Genomic DNA, 27,928 nt, shown 5'->3' on the forward strand with positions numbered 1-27,928 from the left:
TACCTCTATCACCACCTCTGTCTCCAACTCCTTTTCCATCTCTACCTCTACCACCACCTCCATCTCCATCTCCACCTCTACTACCACCTCCATCTCTGTCTCCATCTCTACCTCTACTACCACCTCCATCTCCATCTCCACCTGTACCTCTATCACCAATGCCATGACGCCTTTGCACCAGCTGTCTGCCATGCTTGCAGTGCACTCCCTCATCACCTCCACCTCCTTTAAGACACAGCTTAGCACCATATTTTGCATGAAGCCCCTGGCCTCCAGTGCCCTCCTTCTTGTAATAGATACCTTGTATTTATCCCATGAATATTAATGCTGACTGTGTAGAGCTCACTGTGTACTCACCTCCCCCATTGGGCTATAAGCTTCTTGTGAGGACGTGTCGTTTTGTTCTTTGTGCCTGTATCCCAGTTTATGACATAGTGCCTAGCACACAGCAGAAACTTAATAAATGCTTATTTAATTGAATTGATTGAATGATTAGCTTGGCCACTGCCTCGCCAACCCTTAGAAAGTCTGGGATTACCTTCAAAAATAGAAAATACTCAAACTAACAGGATATCAGCTAGGGTTCTTAAATAACCCAAGTGTCAGAAAAGAAAATAGAACTAGTACACTAACAACCAAAGAAAAAACCTCCTGGGTCTGATGGATTGACAAGAGAATTCAATCATATTTTTAAAAGATCAATTAGCACCAAGTAATGAAATAGACAGTTTTAAGTCCATGAAGCTGGAAAGGTTTCATGTAAAATTAACACACTAAGATGAGAAGGGAAGTAGTCAGCTGAAGAAAAGATCTTTATATCAGATATCTCTGATCCGAGTCCAGTATCTAAGACAGCTAAAAGACACATGTGACCTTTCCTCAAAAGTGGTCAAAAAATATGAACAAACACTTCTCAAAAGAAGAATTGCAAACTGTTAGCAATCATATGGGAAAAAAGACTTCAGACAACTAACAACGAGAGCAGTGCAAATCAGAACAACTCGGATTTCGTCTCTCACCAACTAATTAGCCAGAGATGACAAACTAGGAGAATGTGGGAGAGGTGATAGAAAACTAACCACACTAATGCATTGTTAGTGGAGCTGTGAATTGGTCGAGCCCTCTGGAAGACAGTTTGGAATTATATGAATATAGTGACTAAAATATCCATACACTTTGCACCAGAGATTCCACTGCGGGGCATATATTCCAAGGATGTCAGTAACAAAAAGAATCTGTAGAGATAAGCCAAAATCTTCATAGCAACGTATTCATCATAAAGAACAGATAATTTAACATGTCTTTCCCCTAACATAGACAGTTGAGGGATTACTAGGCAGGATGTCAGGTATCTTTGTATTGAGGTCTTTTTTGCTTAGCTATTTTTCTTTCTTAAAAAGGAAGATTCAATTTAGATTGGGAGGTAGATAGATTATTGTTATTTTTTTAAAACAGAAATGACAATTATAAAATCAATAAAACATTTACGAGGGGGAAAATGAAATCAATAAAACATTTATGAGGGTTAAAAAAGAGAAGAAAATACACAAGAAGGATCTTACATTTGACTTTTTTATTCTTCTAGAACTTGGAGTAAATTTTTTTTTAACACCCCAGTACCTGTGACCTTATCACAGTTTGGAGCTGAAACTTAAACAAATTGGTCTTTAAAAAAATTTTTAATGTCATCTTATGTTTTTACATGATTTTCAGCTGGGGTGTGTGTGGGGGTGTGTGTGTGCACGTGCGCGCGTGCCCTTCCTTTCTGGTGCCCTTCTCCAGGGAGCAATCCCTTCTTCTCCCCCCCCCCCAGTTAGGCAGTGGGGTTAAGTGACTTGCCCAGGGTCACACAGCTAGTGAGTGTTATGTGTCTGAGGCCGGATTTGAACTCAGGCCCTCCTGAATCCAGGGCCAATGCTCTAGCCATTGTGCCATCTAGCTGCCCCCAGCAATCCCTTCTAGCAAAGAATTAAAAAGGGGAAAAGGGAGTTTAGCAGAACTAACCACATCCACCAAACATCAATGCATATTCCTTGTTGTATACCCACAGTCTCTCCCCTTTACCAGGAAGGCAGGGAGGTGCATTTTCTCATCTTTTCTGTGGTGCTCATTGCACATGTTGTCTTCCTATTATACTTCACTTTCAAGCAAAGCATTTTTGTTTGTTTCTTTGTTTAATTTCAAGTCATCCTTAATAAGTAGGCCAAACTAAAGAAAGATTTTGTTCCTATGCTTTTTTCTTAGCTAAGGTGATTTATAAAATATCTTAGAATTTAAAATATTTTAAGGAGTTTTAAATAGGGCTAGAAAGCAGTTCATGTGAGAAAAGCCTCTGCAGTTAGAGTTGACTCTAAGCTCAGTGTGAGTCAGCAGTATGATACAGAGCCAAGAAAGCTAATGCCATCTCTGGATGCATTTTTAAAAGCATTGTTTCTGAAGGAGAGGGAGCGAGGGAGTGTGCTAGACAACATCTGTAGTATTGGGTCTACTTTTGAGCCCTACATTTTAGAAGGGACATGGAGAAGCTGGAGTGCATACAGAGGAGGGTGAACAGGGTGCTGGGAGAACTGGAAGCTGCCTCACGTGAGGATTGGTTGAAGGAGCTGGATATGTTTTAGCCTGTGGAAGATTAGGTTTCATAATAATCTAGTCGCCATTTATCAGCATAAAGTTTGCAGAGGAGTCTACGTGCACCACATCTCCTTGGATTACTCCTCCACAGGGCTACTAAAAGGCTTCTCATTAAACTCCAGTGGCTCCCTATTGCCCCCAGGGATGTTTGACATTTCAAGCCCTTGCAGACTGACTTCACATGCGCCTGTTCCCACACACAGTGTTTTGTCTTCAGGCCTTTACCTGTACCACTCCTCACTGCCAGTGCTTAGAATACCTCATTTTCTTCAGAGTTCAGCTCATGGGCTACCTTGTGCTTGGAGCCTTTCTAAAATCCCCTGAGCTAGCTTGTTTTTTTCTGTTTTGTATATGCCTACCTAGGTGCAGATTGTCTCCCCTGGTTCAGTTGGAACCTTCTTAAGGGCAGGGACGTTTGTATTTTTGTAGTGGTATCCCTACAACGTAGCACAGTACTTGACACACAGTAGTAGCCTGTTGACTTATTGATTGGTTTAAGTAACTTATCTAGGGTCATCTAACTAATAAGACTTTGAGTTGGGTCAGATCAGATGGGTTCAACCTGATGCCATCTGGTGTTTTTTCAACTATAAAAAAACTGTGATTTAGGAGAAATTGATCATTGTTATTAAATTTTTAAGAGTTCTCATAAAGAGAAGGTTTAGAATTGTTCTTTTGGACCATGATGGAAATAACAGAGCCAATAATTAGGAATAAAAGTTCTTCAGTGGGGCCAGCTAGGTGGCACAGTGGATAGAGCTCTGGCTTTGGAGTCAGAAGGACCTGAGTTCAAATTTGAACTCAGACACTTGGTACTTATTAGCTGTGGGACCTGGAGCAAGTCACTTAACCCCAATTGCCTCACTAAAATGCAAAAACAAAAAACAAAAAAAGAAAAGAGTTCTTCAAGCAGAGACTGGAAGACCATTTGTTAGGAACTCCCCAGACAAGTATGGACGACTTTGAAAGTTGCATGTTGTTTATTATATAATTAAAAGAAAAGTCAGCTGTGACTTACAGAGATCTATGGTTCCATATTTAATCTTCTTCTGTTATACTATTGTGAGGATGGGGTTGAAATCTCTTCACGCCATTTTAGCCATGATACCTCAGCCACATGAGAATCCATCTCAGTCCATCAGTAATCAAAAGGCCTTAGAATAAGTGTGAAGCATCTTTGAAAGCCAATGGATAAAGTGAAATAGTACCAGATAGGAAATCTGTTCTAATGGGCTAGAAAACTTGGTTAAGCCCCCAGAGATGATCTACAGTTTACCATTCAAATTAAGAAGGTAGAGAATTTCCCAGAATTGGGACACCTGATTTTCCTGCATATCTGTGAGGAAGAGCTGCTTGGATCGAGGTTGTCCCCTTTTCCTAAAGCTGACGCCTCAGCAAGAACGCACCATCCAAGCCTGACGCGGAAGAGCCGAGTCTTAGCTTTGTGGTCCAGGGTGCATCCAGCTGAGCGGAGGAGCCCCTTTGGTCCAGGGAAGTGTTGGTCAGCTTGGCTCAGCAGCCTGAGCACTCCCCTGCTTCCTTGGCAGGTTTCTGCAAGAGCATACCCATTCTCCTCCCACAGGTGATGAGGTCACTGGTGAGAAGGGCACCCAGGCTCGGGTGTGGGCTGTGATCTAGTCCTACAGTTGCCTAATGTGAGCACTTCTGAAGTTGTAATGACTCCTTTTGCCATGTTAGATAAATGGTTATGCCTAAGATCAAATGTGTCATCATTGTGAATGGCTGCACTTGTATAAATGGAAGCACACTTGCCAGCAGTAGTGTGGAGGAGGGAGATACATATCCCTCTATAATGTAGGCTGCACACCGTGATTCATCAGGGTCTTACTACCCTGATTGGTAAGTGTGAGTGTGAGTGTATGAGAGTTGTATGGGTTGTAAGTCAAGACAGGGGAAACTTTGTCATTCATAAATCTTTAAAAATTGGAGTTCTGTTCAATCCTTTAAGACTTCTTGAAAAATATTTCAAATGATTAACTCATTATTAGTTTCTAAAATAAATTGTAGTTACATCTGATATGGTTACTCTACTTTCCCAAATAAATAAAAACAGCATCAAAGTACATTCTAATTGAAAAAAATAGTGTTTGGTAGCATCAGAAAAAGTCACATTTCTGAAAATAAGTATCGTTTCACTCAGTAGGTCCTTAAGTGCTTAATGGTTGCTCTTGGGTTCAGTAATGTTAGGAATTCTAAACTAAACAGACTTTATAAATAGAAGACAATTTTTGAATGAGCCAGTAGCTCAATCCTGAGTTAATATCATGTATTACCAGGAAATTAAATCAAATCTTTAACAGAACTGATATCAAATCATCTCAGACAAGTAACTTAATATTCCTAAACTGGAGCGGGAGAGGACACAGACCTTCATGTGGCAAGCACTAGGCCCTATGTTGTTTTAGGACATAGACTTTTCTGCAGTAAAGCTTCTTTCCTACCCCCTGCCCCGAGATGATCTAACAAAAGGACCTGCCTTATTTAGTCAGTTTAGTAGAGACCAGCCCACGGGGAAACTTTGGTATCCTAGGAGGATTGTTTAGAGACTGTTACCTAAGAGGCTGGCCTGGTACCTTTCTTGGTAGAACCTGGAGCACTTTCCAGTGAGTGAGTAATAATTGCTGCTGCACCTAGCTGACAACTTACAGATCTCTGCCAACACCGCACATTACAACAGAACCTCTCAGCAGTCTGCAGAGCTTGTGGGACACGTCATGGTTGGGGCTTTAGGAAGAGGAAGGCATCAGCAACCAGGAGCCTTCTTATTGAAAGGTAGTGATGTGTGACAGTGTCCCAGCCACCCGACTGGAGGATTAAACAGCCTCCACGCTGAAAAACATTGATATCAAGAAGAGTAAGTCTGTGAATATTTAGTGTATATCCTGAGAGAAGGTCTTAAATAATCTGATTAGGGGAGAGGCGAATTAATAAACAAAGAACCCCTTCTTAGGCCAGTAAAAATAGGGAAGGCCGAAAGGCATTGAAAAGCCCCTTTTCAAAATGTCAACACAGCGTAAGACCTCACATCATTAACAGGAAATATGGGCAGATTTTAAAATGACAAGTATTGTAAGGCTAACTGATTGAAAGTAAGTTCTTCACAATGACCATTTGAGGCACTCTCTTAATGTATTTTTGTCTTCCTTTCATAGACGAGGAAATTGCCAGTTAGAGAGGCCCGTGACTTGCCCTTAATGACACATCTAGACAGTGCCAGAGCCAATATTTGAACCCAGACCTTCTTTCCCTTGAGTCCAGTGCTCCTTCCCCACCCCTCCTGTACCTGTAACGCCTCCTCCACTCATACTTACATACACACGGGCACACACATATACACGCACGCACGCGTACACTTCTTTTTCTTCTCTGCGTCTGGGTAGCGTTTATAGTTACTGACACCCACAACGTAATTTCCCACTTGGGAAATTCATCTCTGATTGGGGAAGGAAAGACAGGTGAAACAAAATCAAAAGGAGCATGAGGCAGTATTTAATTAAAAGCATAAAATTTTGTGGAGCAGTTAACTGAATCTAATAAGGGATAAGGAACTAGAGAAGCCTGTAATTTAATTGGTCTAGGGAACTTGTGGGTGAGGGAATTCTCTCCACCAGTACAGGTCAGCTTCTTCTCAATGGCTCTTAGTCTAGAAAGTTGCCTAGGGTGCAGACAGGGCAAATAATCTCATCAGAATCTAATGAGGTGAAAGTTAATAGGGATAAATATCACGTCCTGCTTTTGGACTTAAAAACATGTACACGTGCAGTAAAACCTAAGAATTTTACTGTACTGTAATTTCAACATAAATCAGCAATGTGAAGTAGCTCCCAAAATGTGAAGGTAATCCTAGACTACATGAATGAGAACAAGTGAACAGAGGGAGAGCACTATATTCTGTATATTTTGTGGTTTTCAGAATACGTGTGAAGTGCTATGTCAGTCAGCTGATCAGCTAAGAAGGATTTACGAGGGACTTCTTGTGCAGTTGTTTTCAGTCATGGTCAACTCTTCATAACCCCTTCTGGGGTTTTCTTGGCAGAGATACTGGAGTGGTTCGCCACTTCCTTCTCTAGCTCATTTTACAGATGAGGAAACTGAGGCAAACAAGGTTGAGTGACTTAAGTGACTTGCCCAGGATCACACAGCTAGTAAGTGTCTGAGGTCAGATTTGAACTCAGGAAAATTAGTCTTTCTAACTCTAGGCCTCGCACTCTATCACTGTACCACCTTGTTGCCCCTTATTAGGAACATTCTATGAGCCAAGTACTATTCTAGTTATAGAGAATGCAAAGAAAAGATAACGAAGCAGTCCTGCCTTCAGGGAACTAATACTTTGTAGGGGGAATCAGCATGTACATAGATCCCTTTATACAAAATAAATACATGGAAGTGTTAACTGGGGGGAGAGAGGAGAGAGCAGAAGCCGTTGAGGAGTAGAGATGAGGAAAGGCGTCGTGTCCAAGGGAGTGCTAAAGGTGCATTTTGAAGGACGCTGAGATTCTGAGGCAGTGAAGCCCACTCCAGGCGTGGGAGGACGTCTAGTGAATAGGCATCCAGAGGCAGTGGGGTGCCGCTTGGAGGATTGATGGGCAGGCCTGTGTGCTGCAGGAAGGGGAATGGCATTGAAGCAGACTGCAAAGGGAGCTTGGTGCCCCCTGGGCAAGGGCTCTGAATGCCAGCCAGGAGCCACTGGAGACGACCGAGCGGTCAGTCCTGCACTTTAAAAAACACCTCGGCAACTCTGAAGGAAGGATGAGAGGCGAGATCAATTAGGAGTCTCTTGTCCAGCTGAAGGGGCTGATTGAACCTGCGTGACTGGAAGAACAGGTGTACCCTTCGTAGAAATTGGAAGGTTTGGAAATGGAACGGATTTGAGAGGAAATGTCATGAGTTCTGTTTTGAAGAGGATGAGTTTTACTTCTCAATGTCCAGGATGCAGTTTGTGATGCAGGGCTAGAGCTCAAGAGAGAGGCTTGGGGTTGTATATCTAAACCTGTGAGGTATCTCCATGGAGGTAGATGATAATTACATCTGCAGTAGCTGGCAGGTTGAGGTCACCAAGAGAATCTAGAAAAGAAGAAAACAGGGGCTAAGAGAGAGTCTTGGGGTTCTCCCACAGTTAGGAGGCGCAGGATGAATGATTAGTCAGTAAAGGAGATGGATAAGAAGATAGACAGAAGCAGGCCCAGGAAAGGGCGGCATCCTGAAAACCCAGAGAAGAGAGAGTGTCGGCAATGGGGAGTAATCAGCGCTGTCAGGTGGTACGGGCTTTAAGATTCGACAGTTAAGGGTGGCAGCGAGGTGGCGCAGTGGACAGAGCACCGGCCCTGGGGTGAGGAGGACCCGAGTTCAAATCCAGCCTCAGACATATAACACTCACTAGCTGTGTGACCCTGGGCAAGTCACTTAACCCCAATTGCCTCACCAAAAAAATAAATGAATGAATTTAAGAATAAAGGAAATAATAGATACTCTCTTTGTCATCACCTTATTGCACCCCAAGAACCTCTTCAAGACTAAGAGGTGCAGAGCAGTTGCCAGTCTACAGCAGTAAAGGGGGTTCCTTTACCTGGCGTTTCTTATACTAGTGAAATTACAGGTATGATTTTTTAAAAAAGAGAAATGATAATCAAAGAAAAAAGTGAAGGAGAAGGCAAAAAAGAAAGATGGTAGTAATCTTAAAATCAAAACTAATTATACAGGGATTAAGGTACTATGCAAACATTTACACAAAGTTTCTGATTTAAGATAAAAAACATTTCACTGTGTTTATTAAAGCAATAAAAAATACTCATAGAAATGTAAAATAAATTTCACTTTTTAGATAACATTAAGAACCAAAAAAAGAGGAAAAAATAAAAGTTCCAGAAGAGAGATAAATAGAATATCTTGCATTAACTGTAAATGGTCTGAACTCCCCTTCTCAAAAGGAAAGAATAAAAAGAAATAATTATGTTGCCTAAAGTAAACATATTTAACATATAATAACCCTTTAAGGTTTTCAGAATGTTTTACATATATCCTCTCCTTTGATCCTCACAATAGTCCTGTGAGATAGGTACTGTTGTGATTCTCATTTTGCAGATGAGGAACCTGAGGCAAACAGGTTAAATAATTTGCCCAAAGTCACAAAGCTAGTAAGTGACTGAGTTAGTATTTAACTTCAAGTCTTCTAGACTCCATGTTCAGCCTTGTATTGACCGGGCCACTTAGCTGCCTAATTATTAGATACTTAATATGAGAAATTGCAAACAATTTTGGAAAGATGGTGTTCTTAGTATCTACAGTAGCCTGAATCCCAGGCTATTTATAATTAACCTAGTAAAACTCAAAAAATGCACAGAAGGGCTATCGATAAAGAAAGCTAAAGAAAATCAGCTGTAAAGTTCTCCTTCCAGACTGTACAAAAACCTGCTAGAATCCTGTGGAAAATCTAAATAGGGACAAGCCAGAATGCAGGGAAGGAACCTTGGAAAATCTTTGTAGAGCCTTCTCAAGAGACAGGCCACAAATAGGTTCCAGTGCAAGGCACCTCACAAGACATATCAGGAGACAGGTCCAAGTAGAGGTCTGTGCAGGACAGCCCTGGAGTCCTAACCACAAAATGGTTAGAGCAGTTTGCAGGCAGTATGCACCTAAACCAGCATTCATGTAAGATGTTCCCAAGCTTTCATCCAGACAACCTGGGCCCAAACCATATCACAAGACAAGTCTAGAGAATTCCTGTAAAAGGTGGAACCTAGTTTTTCCCACTGCACTCAGAACCAAGCAAGGTCTGCTAATACCGTCGAAGAGTACAGAAGTAGAGTTTGACTCAAGTACAACATCAGCACAGAAACTGAGACTGGGCACTTGAGTAAAAGAGAAGAAAATGTCTAGGGCAATAAAGAATGGTACTGGACCAAAAAATACCCAAGAGTTAAACTCAGAAGAAGATAGTAATTCCAAAGCGAATCCACATAGCAACTCAGAAAAAGAGTGTTCTGGCCACTAGGACTATAAGAGTATTTGGAAGAAATGAAAACCTAGGGAGGAAATGGGAACAGTAGTAATATCTTGAACAGTGGTAAACTTTACCCAAGAATTGAATACCCTGAAAATCAGAATAAGCCAAACAGAAAACAATTCAATGAAGTAAGAAAAATTATTAAAACAAAACCAAAATATTAAAGAAAAAAATAGAAGATAATGAATATAATATAAATAATAGCTCACCTAGTAAATATGTCAAGGAGAGGTAATCTAAGAATCACCAGACTACTTGAAAATCATGACACCCCCCCAAAAAAAACTTGAATATAATATTTCAAGAAATAAACTACAACTGCCTATATCTCTTAGAACCAGAAGGCAAAGTGAAAATATAAAAAAATTCCACTGCTCACCTTGCTAAAGAAACCCCAAGTGGAAAACTCCCAGGAGCATAATAGCCAAAATCCAGACCTTTCCAAATAAAGGATAATATTGGAAACAGCCAAAAAGAAAGAATTCAAGTACCAAGGAGCCACATTCAAGATAACACAAGACTTGGCAACTGTCATCTTAAGAAGAGGAGAGGTTGGAATATGGTTTTCAAAAGGCAAAGATAAAGTTTTACAACCAAGAATAACTGAACTGAAAAAACTAAGTATAATTTTAGGGGAGATAAGGGAGAGGGTAACTGTTGTAAGTATTCATGTAAAGACTAAGAAGGCTTAGATATCACAATGTGAAACATGTTGCTAATATTTTATATCAGTTAATCAACATTTATTAAGCTCCTCTGATATTCTCTGCACTGGACATATGGTTAAAAATACGACATTCCTTATTCTCAGGGAGCTTAAATTTTGTCAGAGAAGATATTATATATATAGATGAGTATATACAGAATAAACAGTGCATAAATAAATACAGGGTAGTTTGGAGGGCACTAATTGTTGGGGGGAACAGGAAAAAAAACATCTCCTAGAAGGTAGTACTTGACCTTTGTCTTAAAGGAAGCAAATTATTCAAAGAGGCAGAAGCCAGGAGTGGGGGTAGAGCAGGATAGTGAATGTGTTCCAGGCATAGAAGATAGCCAGTAGAAAGGAGTGAAGCAAATTGGCAAATGGAGTGCTGTGTTTATGAAACAAACAGCCAATTGACTAGATCGTAGAATGAACAAAAAACAGGAAAAGATCATTAGGACCAATTTTAGAGTCAAAGGGAGGAGTTTGTAGTTGATTGTAGAGATAATAGGGAACCATTAGAGTTTTCTGAGTAAAGGCAGTGTAGACTTGTTAGAGCCTAGATCCAGAGGTAGAAGGGACCTCTGAAGCCATCTGGGCCAATCACCTTGTTTTACAAGTAAAAAAACTGGCATTTGGGTGACTTAGCCAGATTCACCCAGGCAGTAAGCGTCAGAGGTGGGATCAGACCTGCATTGACAATTGTGTGGAGGACAGATTGGACTGGGAAGAGGAGGCTTCTGCAATCATAGAGACAGAGGGTAAAGATTCGAAGTGACATGGAGCCTCTGTGTGTTATGTAGGTAGAAACAACAATAGTAATGGTAATAGGTAGCATTAGTAGTGTGCTTTAAGTTTTACAAGGCTGTTAACATATTAATTTAAAATTAAATTGGAGACAGCGAGGTGGCACAGTGAATAATTGAGTGCCATCCTGAAGTCAGGAAGATCTGAGTTCACATCTGGTCTCAGTCATTTCAACCTCTGTTTGCCTCAGTTTCCTCATCTGTAAGATGGAGGTAATAATAGCACCTACCTCCCAGGAGTATTGTGAGGATCAAATAAGATAATAATTTTAAAAGCACTTAGCGCAGTGCCTGACATAGAAAGTACAATAGATTTGTTACCTATTATTATTATTCAATTTTATCTTCATAACAACTTGGTCAGATAGATGTTATTATTATCTCTTCCTTTACAGATGAGCAAACTAAAGCTGACAGAGTTTAAATAATTTGCCCAAGGTCACATAGCTAGTAAAATTGAGGTGTCAAACTTAGGTCTTCTTGATTCCTAAGCATAATACTATCCATTGTGCCACTTGGCACTAAGGAAAAAATAGCAAAATTTGACGACTGATTGGATATGTGGAGTGTGGAAGAGTAATGAGTCCTAATCTAAGCTTGAGGTTATAGACCTTGATGACTGGAAGCACAGGGGTGCCTTTGAAGTTTGGGAGAAGTTTGGGGGGAAAAATGAGTTCTTCTGTGGACATGCTAAGTTTGCGATGTCTATGGGACATCCATTTTGAAATGTACAAGAGGCATTTGATGACGTGGGACTGGAGCTCAGGAGAGAGACTGGGGTTGATCTATAAGTCTCTAAATCATCTACACAGGTGATGATTAGATCATGAATACAGAGATATGAATAAAAGAGGGCTCTAAGAAAGTCTTGTGATATAGCCACCATTACAGAACATGACATGGGGACTGGTGTAGCAAAGAATACTGAGAAAAAAGAATGGTTAGACTGGTAGGAGTAAAACCAGAAGAGCGCATTGTCCTAGAAAGTCAGAGAGGGAAAGGCAATCAAGTGTCCAAGAGAAGATGGTCAAGAATGTCAAATTCAACAGGCAAGTCAAGAATGAGGATTTAGAAAAGACTATCAGATGCAGTCATTAATGTTAAGTCATTGGTAACTGTGTAGAAAATAGTTTCAGTTTATATGTTAAAATATTAGTTTAAAAAATGGATGTAGCAAGACTTTAGCCCATTGTCATTTAGAAGAAAAAAGAAACATATTTTTCTGCTTGTATTTTTAAATTTGGGATGGGGAGGGGATTCGGAAAAGTGGGTTTATATTCAGAGTTTCATTTGACTTAACCAAAAGTGAGATTGAACCTAGTATTATGTTTAGATTCAATTACTCCTTCATGTATTTGGGTTACATTTTCAAAATGCTACAATTAACCAAGGTGTTTAAGTGATTTGATTTCTCGTGGAGATGAGAAAGTAAATCCCATTTTGAGAAGTCAACAATAGTAATTGATATTCTAATAAATTTTATCTGCATGAATGAAACAACTTTATTTCAGCTGATTGAGATAATGAATATTTTTCCTTCTGGACTAGCGTATCAGTCAACAAATATTTATTATGTATTTATTACAAGGCAATGTTTGGAATATGAAGTACACAATCCACCTTCCAGTTGCCTCTAATCTATTTTCTAGAGACTTTTCCATTGTGAAAAAGAAGTCGAATCAGTTTTTAATTATCCAGGACATGGAAGGGAAAAGTGATACAGACAGTCTGCTAAATTATTTCTCTTTGAATTGGAATGACACTTTTCTTTTTTACTTATATTTTAATATTTTATATTCTAGCAATTAATGTACATTGGTTCAAAAGAAAATAAGGAAACCACATTCTTCAGATTTAAGTTTCTGATTTAGGAAGCTGTCCACCTTCTTCCTCTTGTCTTTTTTGCCTCTAACTCAGAATTTTGTTTATTTCCTTACTCTGTTTTAGATATGGCTATGGTGAGGGATGTAGCTGTGGTCAAGTGAGTGAATGAACAAAAGAGCAAACTAACGAATGAATGAATGAAAGAAAATGCATTTATTAAGTGCTAAGTATGTGTCGCTGTCTGGTAATAGCACTTGATCTGCTTTGAGCCAAAGTTCATATGGCAGCCCTGACATTTTGTATTGTGTGACTATCAGCAAGATACACAAATAACCTAGGACTTTGGGTTCTTATCTGTTGAATGAGTGAAAAGAGCATCAGGAAGATGGGAGAGCCCAAGATTTAGAGCTAAAAGGGACCCTAGAGGTCCCTGAGGCCAACACCCTCGTATGACAGAAGAGGTAGCAAACACCAGTCAGAATCTGAAGCCAAATTCTTAAACTAAATCCACTGTTGTGCTGCAGTGCAATGCAAGTCTATCAGAAATAGACTGTTGAGCTGATTGGATTCTATGATTTATATCGTATGATAATTGTTAATTTTTTTCCTTCTCAAGGTTGCAATTATTGTCTTAATGATGATGATTAGGAATTCTCTTACTTGAATATTAGAATTATGATTTACTATATTCAGTCTGCTGGCAGATTAACTGGGAGTAGGCTGGCTTTATTCGTCATTTGTTCTGTCATTTTTTATAGAGTAGTTAAACTTAATTTTATAGATAGACTCTCCCTAATATTTTCCCATTGAAATTCATTTGTTTCAGAATTCCTAAAAAATGAGAGTTTTGAGTTTTCTTTAGCTAAATGCCAGTTTTTTCTTCCTTTTTATGTTTTAGGCTGCAACGACTGGCAAAAGATATTATAAAGCAACTTCATATACAGGACAGTGGTTCTTGGGCAGTTAATAAGGTTTCTGCTTTGGATCGAACTCTAGGTGAAATCTCTCGTATTTTGGAAAAAGAGGTATGTAAGTTACTAGTTTCTACACGTATATACATATACACACCTATCACTGCTGTTTTAGGTTTGGTTAAAATGAAAAATAAAGTTGGATTCTGTGACATGATATTGCAGTTCAGATGAAGACCTTTTCATATGGAAACTGGAGCATCTCTCTTTGGGGATGTTTTCAGAGGGATTATTCTTTGACCTTGGAAATGCTGTGATTGTTGAAAAGGCTGTCCACTTCAGATGATTGCAGATTTTCCCAGTTCTTTTCTTCCTCAGATAGTAAGGGATCAAACTATGACATGTTGAAGAAACTAGAGATCTCTCTCTTTTTCTGTCTCTCTTTCTGTCTCTGTGTCACTCTGTACAAATCTGTGTGAAAGGCCATCATGTATAGCAGGTATACGATTTGTTTAATGAGACCCTGACAGTCAGAATTAGGAAGAAAAATGTGTGGAAATTACAGGAAGGCAGATTTCAACTCAATGCATCATCCTAACAATCAGAGCTTTTCAGCAGCAAAATAGATGACCCAGAGAAAGTTCTCAACTAGGAAAGGAGATAGCAAGGTGATAGAGTAGATGGAAGTCTGGGCCTAAAGTCAGAAAAATTGGAGTTCAAATCTGCCTCAAACATTTACTGTCTATGTGACCTCAGGAAGTTGCTTAACCTCAGTCTGCCTCAGTTTCCTCCACTGTGAAATAAGTATAATAATAGCAACTACCTCACAGTGTTGTTGTGAGGATCAAGTGAGATAAGATTCGTAAAACACCTAGCACAATGCCTGACACATATAGATGCTGATTTCCTTCCTCTTTCCCCCCCTTCCAATGACTTGAAGTTTTTAATCAGAGGCTGGTTGACTTGTTCTCAAGAATGTTGTAGAGTATATAGTTATGCTTTGAAGTGTGGGTTAGACAAGATGGGTTAGACAAGGGTAGGCCTTTGAGATCCATTTCAATCTTGAGATTCTATTACTTTTTTATTGGAAATTCTCTTAGGAATGATTTTTTTAAAAATACAGTGTGGTACTTTTAACCATATATAAGCAGAATGTACTTTTTCCTACAGTAAGAATTAAGAGGGGCAGCTAGGTGACGCAGTGGATAGAGCGCCGGCCCTGAAGTCAGGAGGACCTGAGTTCAAACCCGGCTTCAAACCAAACACTTGACACTTGCTAGCTGTGTGACCCTGGGCAACTCACTTGGCCCTAATTGCCTTAATTTAATAAAAAAAAAAAGAATTAAGAGTAGCATAATGTATTATAGCTCTGAGTAAATGTTGAGAGTATAGTAACCTAGATTAATCAGTGAGTTAGTCAGCATTTAATAAGTATCTACTATATGTTAGGCACAATGCACAGGGAATTTTTTAAAAAGTCCCTGCTCTCAGTCTAATGAGGGAGACAGCATGCAAACAAATATGTACAAATGAAATACGTGCAAGATAAATTGGAGATAATTGACAGAAGGAAGGGACGGAATTAAGGGGTATAGAGAAGGCATCTTTTAGAAGGTGAAACTTTGGCTGGGACATGAAAGAAGATTGAAAATAAGTGAGAGAGTGGGGATGAAAGAGGGGGCACTCTGCTGGAGAAGACAGGATAGCATAAGGTCACTTGTGCATATACAGGAATTTATCTTGGCCTGGAAAGGGGCCACCTCTCATGTTGTTGTTTGTCCTTCATTCTGGAAGGGGACTATTAACATTCACTTGACTTGTAAATAAATTGGATTTAAGTGAGGCAGGGCTGTACAAAGTCAGCTGGGATGAATAGGGATGAAGGAGGAGATAACAACCTTAGGCATCCTAAGTTAATGAGAGATGAAGGAGCTTTCTACAAATGGCTTCCATTTTTCCAGTGAAATATAAAGCAAAATTTTTAACTAAGAGGACATATAGAGGGGAAGCCATGGGAGGTTTGAGAAGGAATGGAAGAGTTTGGAAGAGCAAGTTAATTAGATAGGTGTAGACGGGTCACCATTCTGCAGTAAGGACTCATTTGAGATGAATGTGACATACATTTCTAGTGTACTTAGTCAGTATGGCTTCATGATTTTCTTCATCTCTGTTCAGCAGTACCTAAACAGGAGCACTGGCAGCAGTTGGTGGAAGAGAGCAAGAGCTTTGGTAAAATAAGGGTTCAAAGGACTTGAGACATGAGGTCTGTGTAGAGTTGGACTGGCTCACCAAGGGTTCAAGACAAGAGAAGGGACAGCAGTGGGGCCAGTGCAGGATGATGGCCTGGGCAAAAAACAAAACAGAACTGTTGGGTGGAGGGGTTAGAAGTTAAGATAAAGGAGGAAGAACCAGTTAGTGGTTGTAGTGGATGGGGAAAGGTCATGATGACAGCTGTCTGGTTACAATCTGATAAAGGAATTTCAAAGATCATGAATATGGATGTGATACATTTGTGGGTATGATCTAAGTGTGGCCATCCCTATGTGGAGAAGAGGTGGAGTTGGCTATGGCCAATGAGAGGTTAGGGTGCTGGAATCCATATTATTATGTATTTTGAACCACAACTAAAAATGCTGACTAAGTGGTTCTCCTAAAAACTTAGAGATAAGTCATTGTTTTTAAGCACACACAACAATAAGAGATCAACTAATTTATATACTATTAACATAGGACTTCCAAGAGGATATACAGGAATATCTGAACTTTGTATCTTCCCAAGCACCTAGAATAGTGATCTGGAGACAGTAGGTACTTAATAAATGTTGGCTGAATATTGGGTGCTGATTCTATGTACTCCAGCAAGAGCCAACCCTAATTCTGAGGCAGCTCTGACCATATGAGCTGTTGCTATCAAACAACAGACAAGCATTTATTTAAACACCTACTATAATTCCAAGTATTTGCTGTGCTAGGTCCAGAGAATATTTTTTTAAACCAAATGGGTATATTGGATATATTGAAGTATCTTTATAAAACCTACTTCATTTGTTAATGTCATCTACTGAAATATACTAGGACTTTTTTATTAATACTATATTAAAGAGTAGAATTTTACATAAGTTCATGGAATATTAACAGCCCCTATTTACACAGAATTTAAAATGTATCAAGCACTTCCTTCTAACAGTGCTGTTAGAAAGGTAATGCACTTCTGATACAACTCTTACAGGACCATGCTTGAACTTTTTTCTTAATCCTTGATTACTTGCTCCTGTGTATTTTTTAATGTATGTATATGTGTATGTATATAGAAAGGTAGATAGAGAGATTCTCTTCGCTTTCTGATGGATGGCAAGTCAGTCAGAAAGCATTAATTAAGCGCTTTCTGTGTGGTGAGTATTAGATCACTCTGCTAAATTCTGGGGCCACAGAGAAAGGCAAAAATCATAGTTTCTGCTCTCAAGGAGCTAAAATTCAATGGTAGAAACTATATGCAAATGACTGTACACACAACATATATCTAGTGCAAATGGAGGGCTTCCAGCAGAAGGTGAACTTTGAGTTGTCTCAAAGGAAGCCAGGGAAGTCAAGAGGTGTAGGTGAGGAAGAAGGACATTCCAGGCATGGGAAGAAACAGTGAAAAGAGTCAGGAGCCAATATTGATGCGTCATGGAATAGTAGGTAGAAGGGGAGTAAAGTGTAAGAAGACTAGAAAGGTAAGAAGGGGCCAAGTTATGGAGGGCTTTAGAAACCTGACAGAGGACTTTACGTTGATCCTGGAGATAATGGGGATCCATAGGAATTGAGTAAGGAGGTGACATGGTCAGGCCTATGTTTTAGGAAAATCCTTTTGACAGCTGAGTGGAGAACAGACTGGAATGGGGAGAAACTCAAGTCATGGTGTGTGGAACAGCGACGCTAACCCAAATTAATCTCAGAGACTTCTCAAGGTGGAAAGCAAAGGTTACCTTTATTACAATCTCCCGAGATGGCTGTCTGCTCCTTTGATACATGTGGAGAGAGAGAGAGTCCAAGTAACAGCGGCCGCCTTATAAAAGCAAATCTCTGCCCACCATGCAAAGTCTCCACCCACTACGCAAACAAGTCTCTACCCACCACTATCCCTTACCCCCTTAATTGAGGGTGGGCTTACATTCTAACTCGGAGATGGGGCTTACATTCCAGGCCCAAAATTCAAAGACAAGGAAAGAGGCAGGAAGCCAAGGCCAAAAGGCTCAGGTTGGGGGCGGAGTAGGGCTTATTCTTTCTGTTACGTGCTTAAAAACAGGGTCTGAGGGGGGGAAGATTTTGAAAATAATAATTTAAAAATTTTTGGCTTTTTGAGGAGGCTTCACCTCTGAGAGTTCATCTCTCACAATGGAAACAAAGTAGAGAACTGTTGCAGACTATTGCAACTAGGTATTGGGGGTTTGTACCAGAGTGGTAGCTGTATGAGCAGAGAGTGGGTACATACAGAAGACATGTTGTAAAGGTAAAAACCATAAGATTTGAAAACACTTTGAACATGTGGAGTAAATGTAAGTTAGGACACCTAGTCTGAGACCCTGAGTGGTTGATGACATGGTGGTATCTGAAGGAGGAGAGAAGGTTTTTTGGGGAAAGATAATGAGCTTTGTTTTGGAGATAATGGAACATCCAGTTTAAGATTCCAAAAGGCAGCTGATGATGGGTGGTAGAAGCTGTAGTTCAAGAGAAAGAGATTAGGGCTACTTATAGAGGTCTGGGAGTCATTTGTATAGAGATCATAATTGAACTGATAGGAGCTGGTGAGATAGCCAAGCAAGTTAATATACAGAGAGAAAGGAAAAAATACCCAGGATAGAGTTTTGGGGTATAGAGGAAAGGACATTGACAAGGAGTGGTCAGACAGGTAGAAGAAGCAGCAGAGAGGAGTGTCTCACAAAACTGGAAAGTATGCAGCATTAAAGTCTGCAGAGAGATCAAGAAGGATTAGGTTTGAGAGATTTGCTTGCTAATTAAAAGATCCTTGGTGACTTCTCACTCAGTTCTGCTCAAGTGAGAGGAGAGACATAGAGGCAGCTTGCACAGAGAGATTACTCAAGGAGTTTAGCTGAGAAGGGGAAGAGAGGAATAGAGTGGTAGGCAGTAGGGATGGTATGGTCTAGTTATTGTTTTCTTTTTTTTTTAATAATTTATTTTTTCCATTTACATGCAAAGACAAATTGTAACATTCTTTTTTTTTTTTGACCTTGAAATTTTTTCTTTCCTTACCTCCCTCCTCTCTAAGATGGTAGGCAATTTGATATAGGTTTTATATGTGCAATCATGTAAAACATATTTCCTGTATTAGTCATGTTGTGAAAGAAGAAACAGACCACAAGAAAAAAAAACACCAAAAAATATAAAGAAAGTGAAAACAATATGCTTCAGTCTGCATTCAGATTCCACCAGTTCTTTCTCTGGAGGTGGATAACATTTTTCTTCCCAAGTCCTTTAGAATTGTCTTGGATCATTGAATTGCTGAGTATAGCTGAGTCATTCAGAGTTGATTACTGTACAGTGTTGCCATTACTGTGTACAGTGTTCTGGTTCTGCTCACTTCACTTTGCATCAGTTTATGTGAGTCTTCTAGGTTTTCTCTGAAGTCATCCTGCTCTCGTCATTTCTTATAGCACAATAGTATTCCATTACATTTGTATATTACAACTTGTTCAGCCATTCCCCAATTGATGGGTATCCCCTCAGTTTCCAATTCTTTGCCACTACAAAAAGAGCTGCTATATATATTTTTGTACTAGTAGGTCTTTTTCCCTTTTTTAAAAAAATATATATCTTTGGGGGACAGATTAGTAGTGGTATTGCTAGATGAAAGGGTATGCATAGTTTTATAGCCCTTTGGGCATAGTTCCAAATTGCTCTCCAGAATAGTTGGATCAGTTCACAACTCCACCAAGAGTGCATTAGTGCCCCTGTTTTCCCGCACCCTCTCCAACATTTATTATTTTCCTTTTCTGTCATATTAACCAATCTGATAGGTGTGAGGTAGTATCTCAGAATTGTTTTAATTTTCATTTTTCTAATCAATAGTGATTTAGAACATTTTTTCATATGTCTGTAGATAGCTTTGATTTCTTCATCTGAGAACACTTGCATATCCTTTGACCATTTTTCAATCAGGGAATGATTCGTATTCTTATAAATTTTACTCAGTTCTCTATATATTTGAGAGATGAGGCCTTTTAGTTATTTTCTAAGATGTGGGGAGTCATTATGTGTCAGTAGTTATTAGAGAAGGCAATATTTAGAGAGAGATTGACAGCAAAAATGGGATAACTTGCTGGAGAAGATGGAATGGGATGGGTTCAAATCTACTTTCTTCCAGACTTAACTCTAACTGTTTAGGGGCCCATATCATACCCATCATCTGGGCTGGAAACCGAAGGTCATCCTTTGCTCTTCACTGTCTCTCATCCTCCAACTCTTGTCATTTCTACCTTCATAGTACCTCTAGTATATGCTGCTCCCTACCCTTTTCTTCTGACACCGTCACTACTATCACACCTTTATCACCTCACTCCTGCACCATTGAAATAGCTTGCTGAGTGATTTGTCCAGTGCATCTTCCACTCATCTGTCAAATTGATGTTCCTAAAACTGAGATTTGACTCTCTCTCTCTCTCTCTCATACACACACACACACACACACACACACACACACACACACACACACACACCCCCTCTCATTATATCAGGAAACTCCAGTGGCTCCCTGTTGCATCCAGAATCAAATCTAAAATCAGTGGTTTGGGTTCTAAAGCCTGCCATCACCTGGCCCCGTCCAGTCTTCTATCTTACACCCTCCCCTGTGTCCTTCGAACCAGGGACCCTGACCTTCTCGCTGTTGCTCACACCAGATGCTCTGTCTCCTGATTTCAGGTGTTTTCCCTGTTGTCTGTCCCCCATGCCTGGCTCTGTCTTCCTCTTCATCTTCTCCTTCTGGGTTCCTTCTAGCACAAATTCTGCCTTCTAAAAGAAGCCTTTCCCAGTCCCCACTTAACGCTGAAGTCTTCTCTCTGTTGACTTTCTCCAGTTTATCCTGTATCTTGTTTGTACATCGCTATTTGCATGTTGTCTCCGTCAGTAGAGTCAAGTGCCTTGAGAGCAGGGACTGTCTTTTGCTCTTTGCGTCTATAGGGCTTAGCACAGAACTGGCTCTTCATCAATGCATATTGACTAACTGATCCTGAAAATACTTGAATTCATCCTTTGCATGAATAATATATGGAAGTGTCTTGGTAGTATAGGGAGACCAATGTGTTATAATGGAAATATTGCTGAATTCTGGGACCCAGGAGACATAGTCCTAGTTTGGCAACTGAGTCTTTTTCTGGCCTTGATCACATAAGTTCCACTTTCTCTGCCTCAGTTTCCTCATCTGTAAAGTAAAGGTATCGAACTAGATGATTTCTAAGATGCCTTCTAGCTCTGTGAGCCTGTGATTATAACCAGAAATCAGAAGCATGCCAGCAATGGATGTGTCTGTTTATGCTTTAAGAAAAATGTTTGAAGTTAAAAATAAATGGCACAAAACAGATACTTTTGATGCAGAAAGATTTTGCTTCATTTAATAGTGTCAAAAATTCTTAGATATAAAAACTTTTCTGTTATTTTTGCTATTTTTATTTATTTATGCTGTTCTATTTATTTGTAAAGGCCAATATAGGCTTAATGCATGGTCATAGTAGTTTTCTACTTATTAGTTAAAGACGATTTCTGTTTTCAAGTTTGGATAATAGCTGCATTACTAAAGTTTTCTGTGGTTTATCAGTAACTTCAGACATGTGTATGCTGTTACCACAAGTAAACAGAGTTTAAGCAGATGGACTTGACATGGAATTTTTCCAGTTGCCTTTCCTGACTTTTTAGAACACTGCCAGATTTTAATAGAGATTCAGCAATGAGTCTCATGAGCCTGAATAAGCAACAGCATCTCTGGCAGTGTTTATCATTTGATAGAAATTAGAGAAGCCAATTTTTTTCTTTGACCCATGTCATAATTTGCTATGTGATACTCAGCAAGATTGTGACAAATCCTGCCTTTCTTTAGGTTCACTGAGATCCAACCTGCAGAACGCCTCAACGTTGCTTAATGAAAAAAAATATCTAGAGGGGCCATGAAAACAAGGGAAGGTTTCAGAGGAAGCTTTCCATTCCCTCCCTCCTGCTTTGTGCCGAAGTGTGAACTGAACACCCACGAGAGCGCTCATGTCCACATGGAACATATGGGGCTGCTATAGCCCAGTGGTTTCCTGAAATAGACTTTATTTTATCCAGTCCATCTATCCTGGGTCCTTTTGTTTCTCTTTTGTTGTTCTGGTCTTCCCCTTTAAATCTTCAGGGGAGGACATCTGCACGTTCTTCCTGACCGTCAGCAGCCTTTTGCTTAGATTCTCTAAGTAAACTCTTTTCACTAAAATCCTAGGTGCTTTCTTTCCTTGTTGACATTGCCGTCTCTTTCTCATCACTATCATACCGCTTCCTGGCACACACAAGCTCTGAAGGTGGAAGATGTGGGTTCATATTTGAAGCTCCATTGAATCTTGTCTAACCTTGGTTCCTTTGGTGACCTCTAAAGCCTTCTGAAGCTCTAGACCCATGATCTGCTAGGACTAGGTCATAATTCATACAGAACAGGTCATGGATTTTATAAGCTGGAAGTGAGCGTAGAGAAAAGTGATACTGTGTGAAGAGTACTGGATCTGGAGTTAGGTGGCCTGAGCCAAAGTCCTAGCTCTGAGACTGACTACTTGAGAGACCTTGGGAAAGTCACTTAACTGGGCCTCAGTTTCCTCATCTGTGAAGTGAAGGGGTTCATTGGATGACCTCATTACTTACAGCTTGAAATTCTTGGCCGTCTGGTTCCGCTACTCTATTTTACAATTTTGTGAACTCAGTAACAAGGTCCCTTTTCCCCTGCTCTGCTCTCCAGGGCACCTTCCCTCCAGCCTTTCAGATCTAAGAAGAGGTGACATACTCCTTGTTCCCCTCAACCCCTACTTAACCTTGCCCCTTCCTTTGAGGTTCCCTCCATACATACTGCCCTCAGGTGGTTTTTCTCCTTCCTTCTTCCTTGACTTTAGCACCCATCGCTTGCAATCTCAAGGGACACACAGCTTCTTAGCTTCCTTTTTTGTTTCTGTTTTCTATGCCAGGGAGAATGGCAATTGTTCTGGAAAGAAAAAAATAAAAGAGGCTAAGAGGGAGGTGATAACTCTACATCAGAGGTTCCCAAACTTTTTGGCCTACCGTCCCCTTTAAAAAAAAAAATTACTCAGCACCCTCCTGGAAATCTACTTTCTTTAATCCTTTAATGGCTTTTTGAAATTTGCATCATTTCAAAAAATATATAATTTTTTCTCAAATGATGCATCTTAAATTTAATAATTTATTGTAAATTTGACCACTGATGGGTTATAATTTGCATTTTGTGTGTTTATTTGGAAAATAATATAATCACTATGACTTTAATTGTTACACAACGGATGAAACATGTATGAACGGTTTTTCAAAATTTTCTTCTCTTTTGTTATGCTTCCACTACCGCCTTATTTTTATGCAATGCCCCTCAATTGCACCCAAGGCTACTACTGCCCCCTGGATTATTCCAGCGTCCCCCAGGGGTCAGTATCACCCACTTTGGGAACCTCTGCAAGTCTGCGTATAATAAGGGATTATCCAGCTGCCTTCAGAAGGTCAGGTCATCTCATCCAGGCGCTGAAAGAGCAAGAAATAGGAATTCTGAGCTGTTATCGCTGGTCTTGTATGGATTTTAGAAATGGGAAGGTTGCCATAGCCTGGGAGAAGGACAATGTCGTTATTTTCCCCCAGAGGGCAAGCAGAGAGTCTGCAAAGTCTGGACCAGTGTCCTTGAGTCCACTTCCTGGGAAAACCCTTGGAGTACTGAAGAGATGATTAGTGACCACCTAGTAAAGGGAGCAGTGATCCCCAGGCTGCCTGGAGAGCAGGCCATGCCAGGTGCACTCATCTTCCTGTGACAGTCAGGGCAGTGCTGTAGGGCTTGTTTGACAGCTGCTCTGCTCTTTGCCTGGAAAAGGTAGAGAGGCTGGATTGGAGGACAGCCTCATCTTATGGATTCTAGCCAAACTCAAAGACCGTTAATTTATGCTTGGATGTCAATATGAAAGAAAGTCTCTGGTGGAGTGCCCCAGGGACATGGGCTAGGGCCTGAGCTAGGGCCTGAGCTGTTTAACTGTCATCAGCGATTTCTGTAAAGGTAGATCACCTGCAGGATCGCCAGGGTTGTGGGAGCCACAAAGCCAAGTGCTGTCTTTAGCACATGGGGTGGCAGCGTCAGCATCCATAGAGAATTTGATAAGGGACTCTTTTTTTTCTTTTTCTTTTTTTTTAATTTATTTTTAGTTTCCAACATTCACTTTTATAAGATTTTGAGTTTTAAATTTTCACACCTCCCACCTTCCCAAGACAGCATGCAATCTGATATAATCTATAGTTGTACAATCGTATTAAATATATTTCCACATTAGCCATGTTGTGAAAGAAGAATCAGAACCAAAGGGGAAAACCACGAGAAAGAGAAAATGTTTTAAAAGAGAGAGAGACAGAGAAAATTGTATGCTTCAATCTGTATTCAGACTCCATAGTTCTTTCTCTGGATGTGGATAGCATTTTCCATCATGAGTCTGATAGGCTAGACTCTTAACCCAAAATGAATCAGATGAAGCTTATTAGGAATAAATTTAAAATCTTGCATTTGGTTTCAAAGTATCAATTTCACAAAAATGACGTGGAGGAGGTATGGCTAGACAGCAATTTGTCTGAAAATGCTGTGGGGTTTTAATGTACTGCTGATTGTACTTTGTTTACTGTGCTTCCCTTCATGTGTCTTATTATATTTCTCTGTATTTTTCACTCATCTTTTCTTACTAGTAATTAATCATATTGTTACTAAAATCATGTACTGATGCCTCAGCTATTGGGCATTTGAATTGGTTTCAGTTTTTTGATAAAGTTGCTGTGAATGTTTTGTAGGATACATATTTTTCCTTTTAAAAATCTTTTTGGATATTGTTCTACTCGTGGTATTACTGGTTCAGCGGTCATGAACATAGAGTCCTTGAAAGAAGAGACACAGATTATCAGTAGCCAACTGAAAAATGTTCAAACCTTTTAATGATCAGAGAAATGCAAATTAAAACAACAATAAAACACTTCATATGCATGTGTGAGTGTGTGTGCTTGCACACACACTTTAAGCTTTGCCAAGCACTTTATATGCAGTATTTCATTTGATCAATAACGTGGTTCAGGTGGGTCCTGTTATTATCCCTGTTTTGCATGTCAATAAACTCAGGTTAGGAGAAGTTGCTACTTATCCAGGGCCACAGAGATAGTAAGATTATCAAATGGGATTTGATTTGTAGTTGATGGCACAAAGTTCCTATTCTGTCAGCTATGTAATACTTCCTCTAAACAATTGAAATACCACCTAACCCATTGATTGGCAAAGTTAGCTAAAGAGCAAAAGTATTCACTATTGACCTGTGAGGAAACAGACATTGTTACACTGCTGCGAAATATTGTGATATATTTTTTAGAAAATAATAAGCCTATAGACAATTGGAGCTGCTATGTAACTGTCCATACCTTTTAACTAAGCCCCTAATTTTACAGGTGAAGAAACTAAGTTCTTGAGAAGCCATAAAAATTGTCCAGGGTCAGCAAAATAGCAAGTCATAGGGGCACAATTTGAACCCGAGTCTTCTGACTCCAAATCCAGTTTTCTTGTAACAACACTATCATGCCTCCTTAGCCTGGTTTTTAAGAGCTTCTACAACCTTAAATCTTGACTTTCCACCCTTAGCACACATACTGTTCCCCTGTATGAATATTATACTCCAGCTAAGCCTGATTACATGTAAAAATGCAGAAGTTTCCCATCGTATGCCTTTGCTCACACCATTCTTTATGTCTAGAATGCCCTAGAGTGTGTCTCTGTCTCTGTCTGCAGTGTTTCAAGACCCAGCTTAAATGCTACTTTCCTGAACTCCAGCCCTGTAGTACCAACTGTCTACCAGACATCTTCTCCTGGAAGTCTTGTTGGCATCTCAAAGTCAACATGTCATCTGAAAATGGAACTTGTTACATTTCTTCTAGGGGCTGTTTGTCCTCTGTACTTTAACTAAACTTTTCCCTCCTCCAGACATCTCTGTTTCTTTTAAGGGTATCACCATCCTGACAGCCAGGTTTGCAGCCTTAAAATGTTGTCTCATAGATCTCATTCTCCTGGTTGAGGGTATATAATAGAGCCCCTGGCATGGAGAGAACATAGTGCACTCACTGTTTATTTTCATTTCCAGCATTACCCTAGCTGTGGTATTGTCTAGTGGATAGAGTCCTAGACTTGCAGTCAGGAGGCCCTGGGTCATATCCTGCCTCCACATTATAGAAACTGTGTGATTATGACATATCATTTATAAAATGGGGTAAGATGACCCCTGTCTCACCGAGATTATGAGGCTCAGATGAGATCATGTGGGTAAAGGGCTTTGCTTAGCAGACACACAAAAGCTGTAGATATTGGTTCTTCTCTTTGGTTGCTGGCTGCTTTTTCATGTGATGAATGTGTTGGGTTCCTTCAAGTCATTTGGTGGACCTGTGGAAAGACCAGTGAATTTCTAGTCAAAGACCTAGAATCCCCTATCTGGCCCTTGCTCAGTGCCTGGAACATAATTATGAGCGCAGTGAATACTTATTGACTTCACTTTCACTCATCTGAATGGCTTTGTTTAAGCCAGCTTTTCTCTCACTGGCATAAGTTGGTTGTCCCTAACTTTGAGATGGATGACTAGTGAAAGAGGGCCGCATTTTACCAAAGAGAAGGTGCTATTGAACGGCATCTGTGCTTTTGAGTGTGTTTGATACTTTCAGTTCATCCATAGATGAGGAAGGGAATTTGAGTCAGCTAAAGCAGAAAATGCATTAATAAAATCAACCACATTTACTAGCACTAAATACAGGCATGTCCCTTTTCCCTTAGAATGTGCCTAATTGTTCAGATTTTCACCACACTTCAGGTTTGCAGAGTGCTTTCTTCACAACTGCACTTTGAAATCATAGTGTTATTGTTTTTAAAATCTCCTCTTACTTTTTTGAGCCAGATGCTTTTATTCTTCCTGATCTTCACATTAGCTCTGCTGGGGCCTTTTTAACAAAAACAAAATAATTTGTCTGTTAGCCTAGCCTTGTGTGCTGTCAGCAAAGGCCTCAGTATCCAAGAGGTTTCAATCCAGCTGGCTCATATTTGATAGTGTCTGCCTCATCTTCTCCACCTCACCTGCTCTTCACATCCCTGTGGCATGTTTCCTGCAGAATATGCTTGTCCAGAGTTTATGATGTAAGAGCAGGAATCCAATTTGGCACGAATCCTTCTAATGGTTTAGATTAATGTTGGAGAAGGAGTTGTTTAGTTATGCTGACTTCATTTTTTGGCATCTCTGCTACCATCAGTGAGCTTTCCTTCACTCATCTGTGTTTGGTGAAATAAAAGAACATGAGGAAAAAAGGGGAAGTTTTATAAAATAAGCAAAATTCTTCCATATTTAATTTTTTTTAAAAAAAATTGGATATGAAACAATTTGTGTACATGAAATAAAATAATTAGGAACATTTGTAAAAGACTAAAAAAAAACCTAGGAAGAGAAGAAACAGATTTGTATAGCACTCTACACACCATAAAAAGAATTTTGTTATAATATAAAAGCTGCAAGTTTAAGATGGCAGATAAGCAACGTGGAATATTATTGGATACATGATTTCCCAAGTCAGTCAGGAGTAGACATATATATTAAGTGGTCATTACTCTGTTCCCTGAGCTTTAACAGGGTATACTTTTTTTTTCCTTCAACAAATCAAAAATTATATATTAAACAGCTAGAATATGTCAGATACTGTGCTGGACACTGGGAATACAAAGACAGTGAAACAAACAATTCTTATTCATAGTGAG

The 27,928-nt window shown here is 39.7% G+C and overlaps 1 protein-coding gene across 1 annotated transcript in view; it reads left to right on the forward strand.

Moving 5' to 3' along the window:
- SCAPER (S-phase cyclin A associated protein in the ER) overlaps positions 1 to 27,928 on the forward strand; it is a 415,034-nt gene that overhangs the window by 193,300 nt on the left and 193,806 nt on the right. Inside the window, 1 exon segment of the mRNA XM_020976028.2 lies at positions 13,887 to 14,013. Within this exon segment, the coding sequence (XP_020831687.2) occupies positions 13,887 to 14,013 (127 nt within the window).

This window comes from Phascolarctos cinereus, unplaced genomic scaffold (assembly GCF_003287225.1).
Source record: "Phascolarctos cinereus isolate Bilbo 61053 unplaced genomic scaffold, phaCin_HiC Scaffold_3;HRSCAF=262, whole genome shotgun sequence".
NCBI lineage: Eukaryota > Metazoa > Chordata > Mammalia > Diprotodontia > Phascolarctidae > Phascolarctos > Phascolarctos cinereus.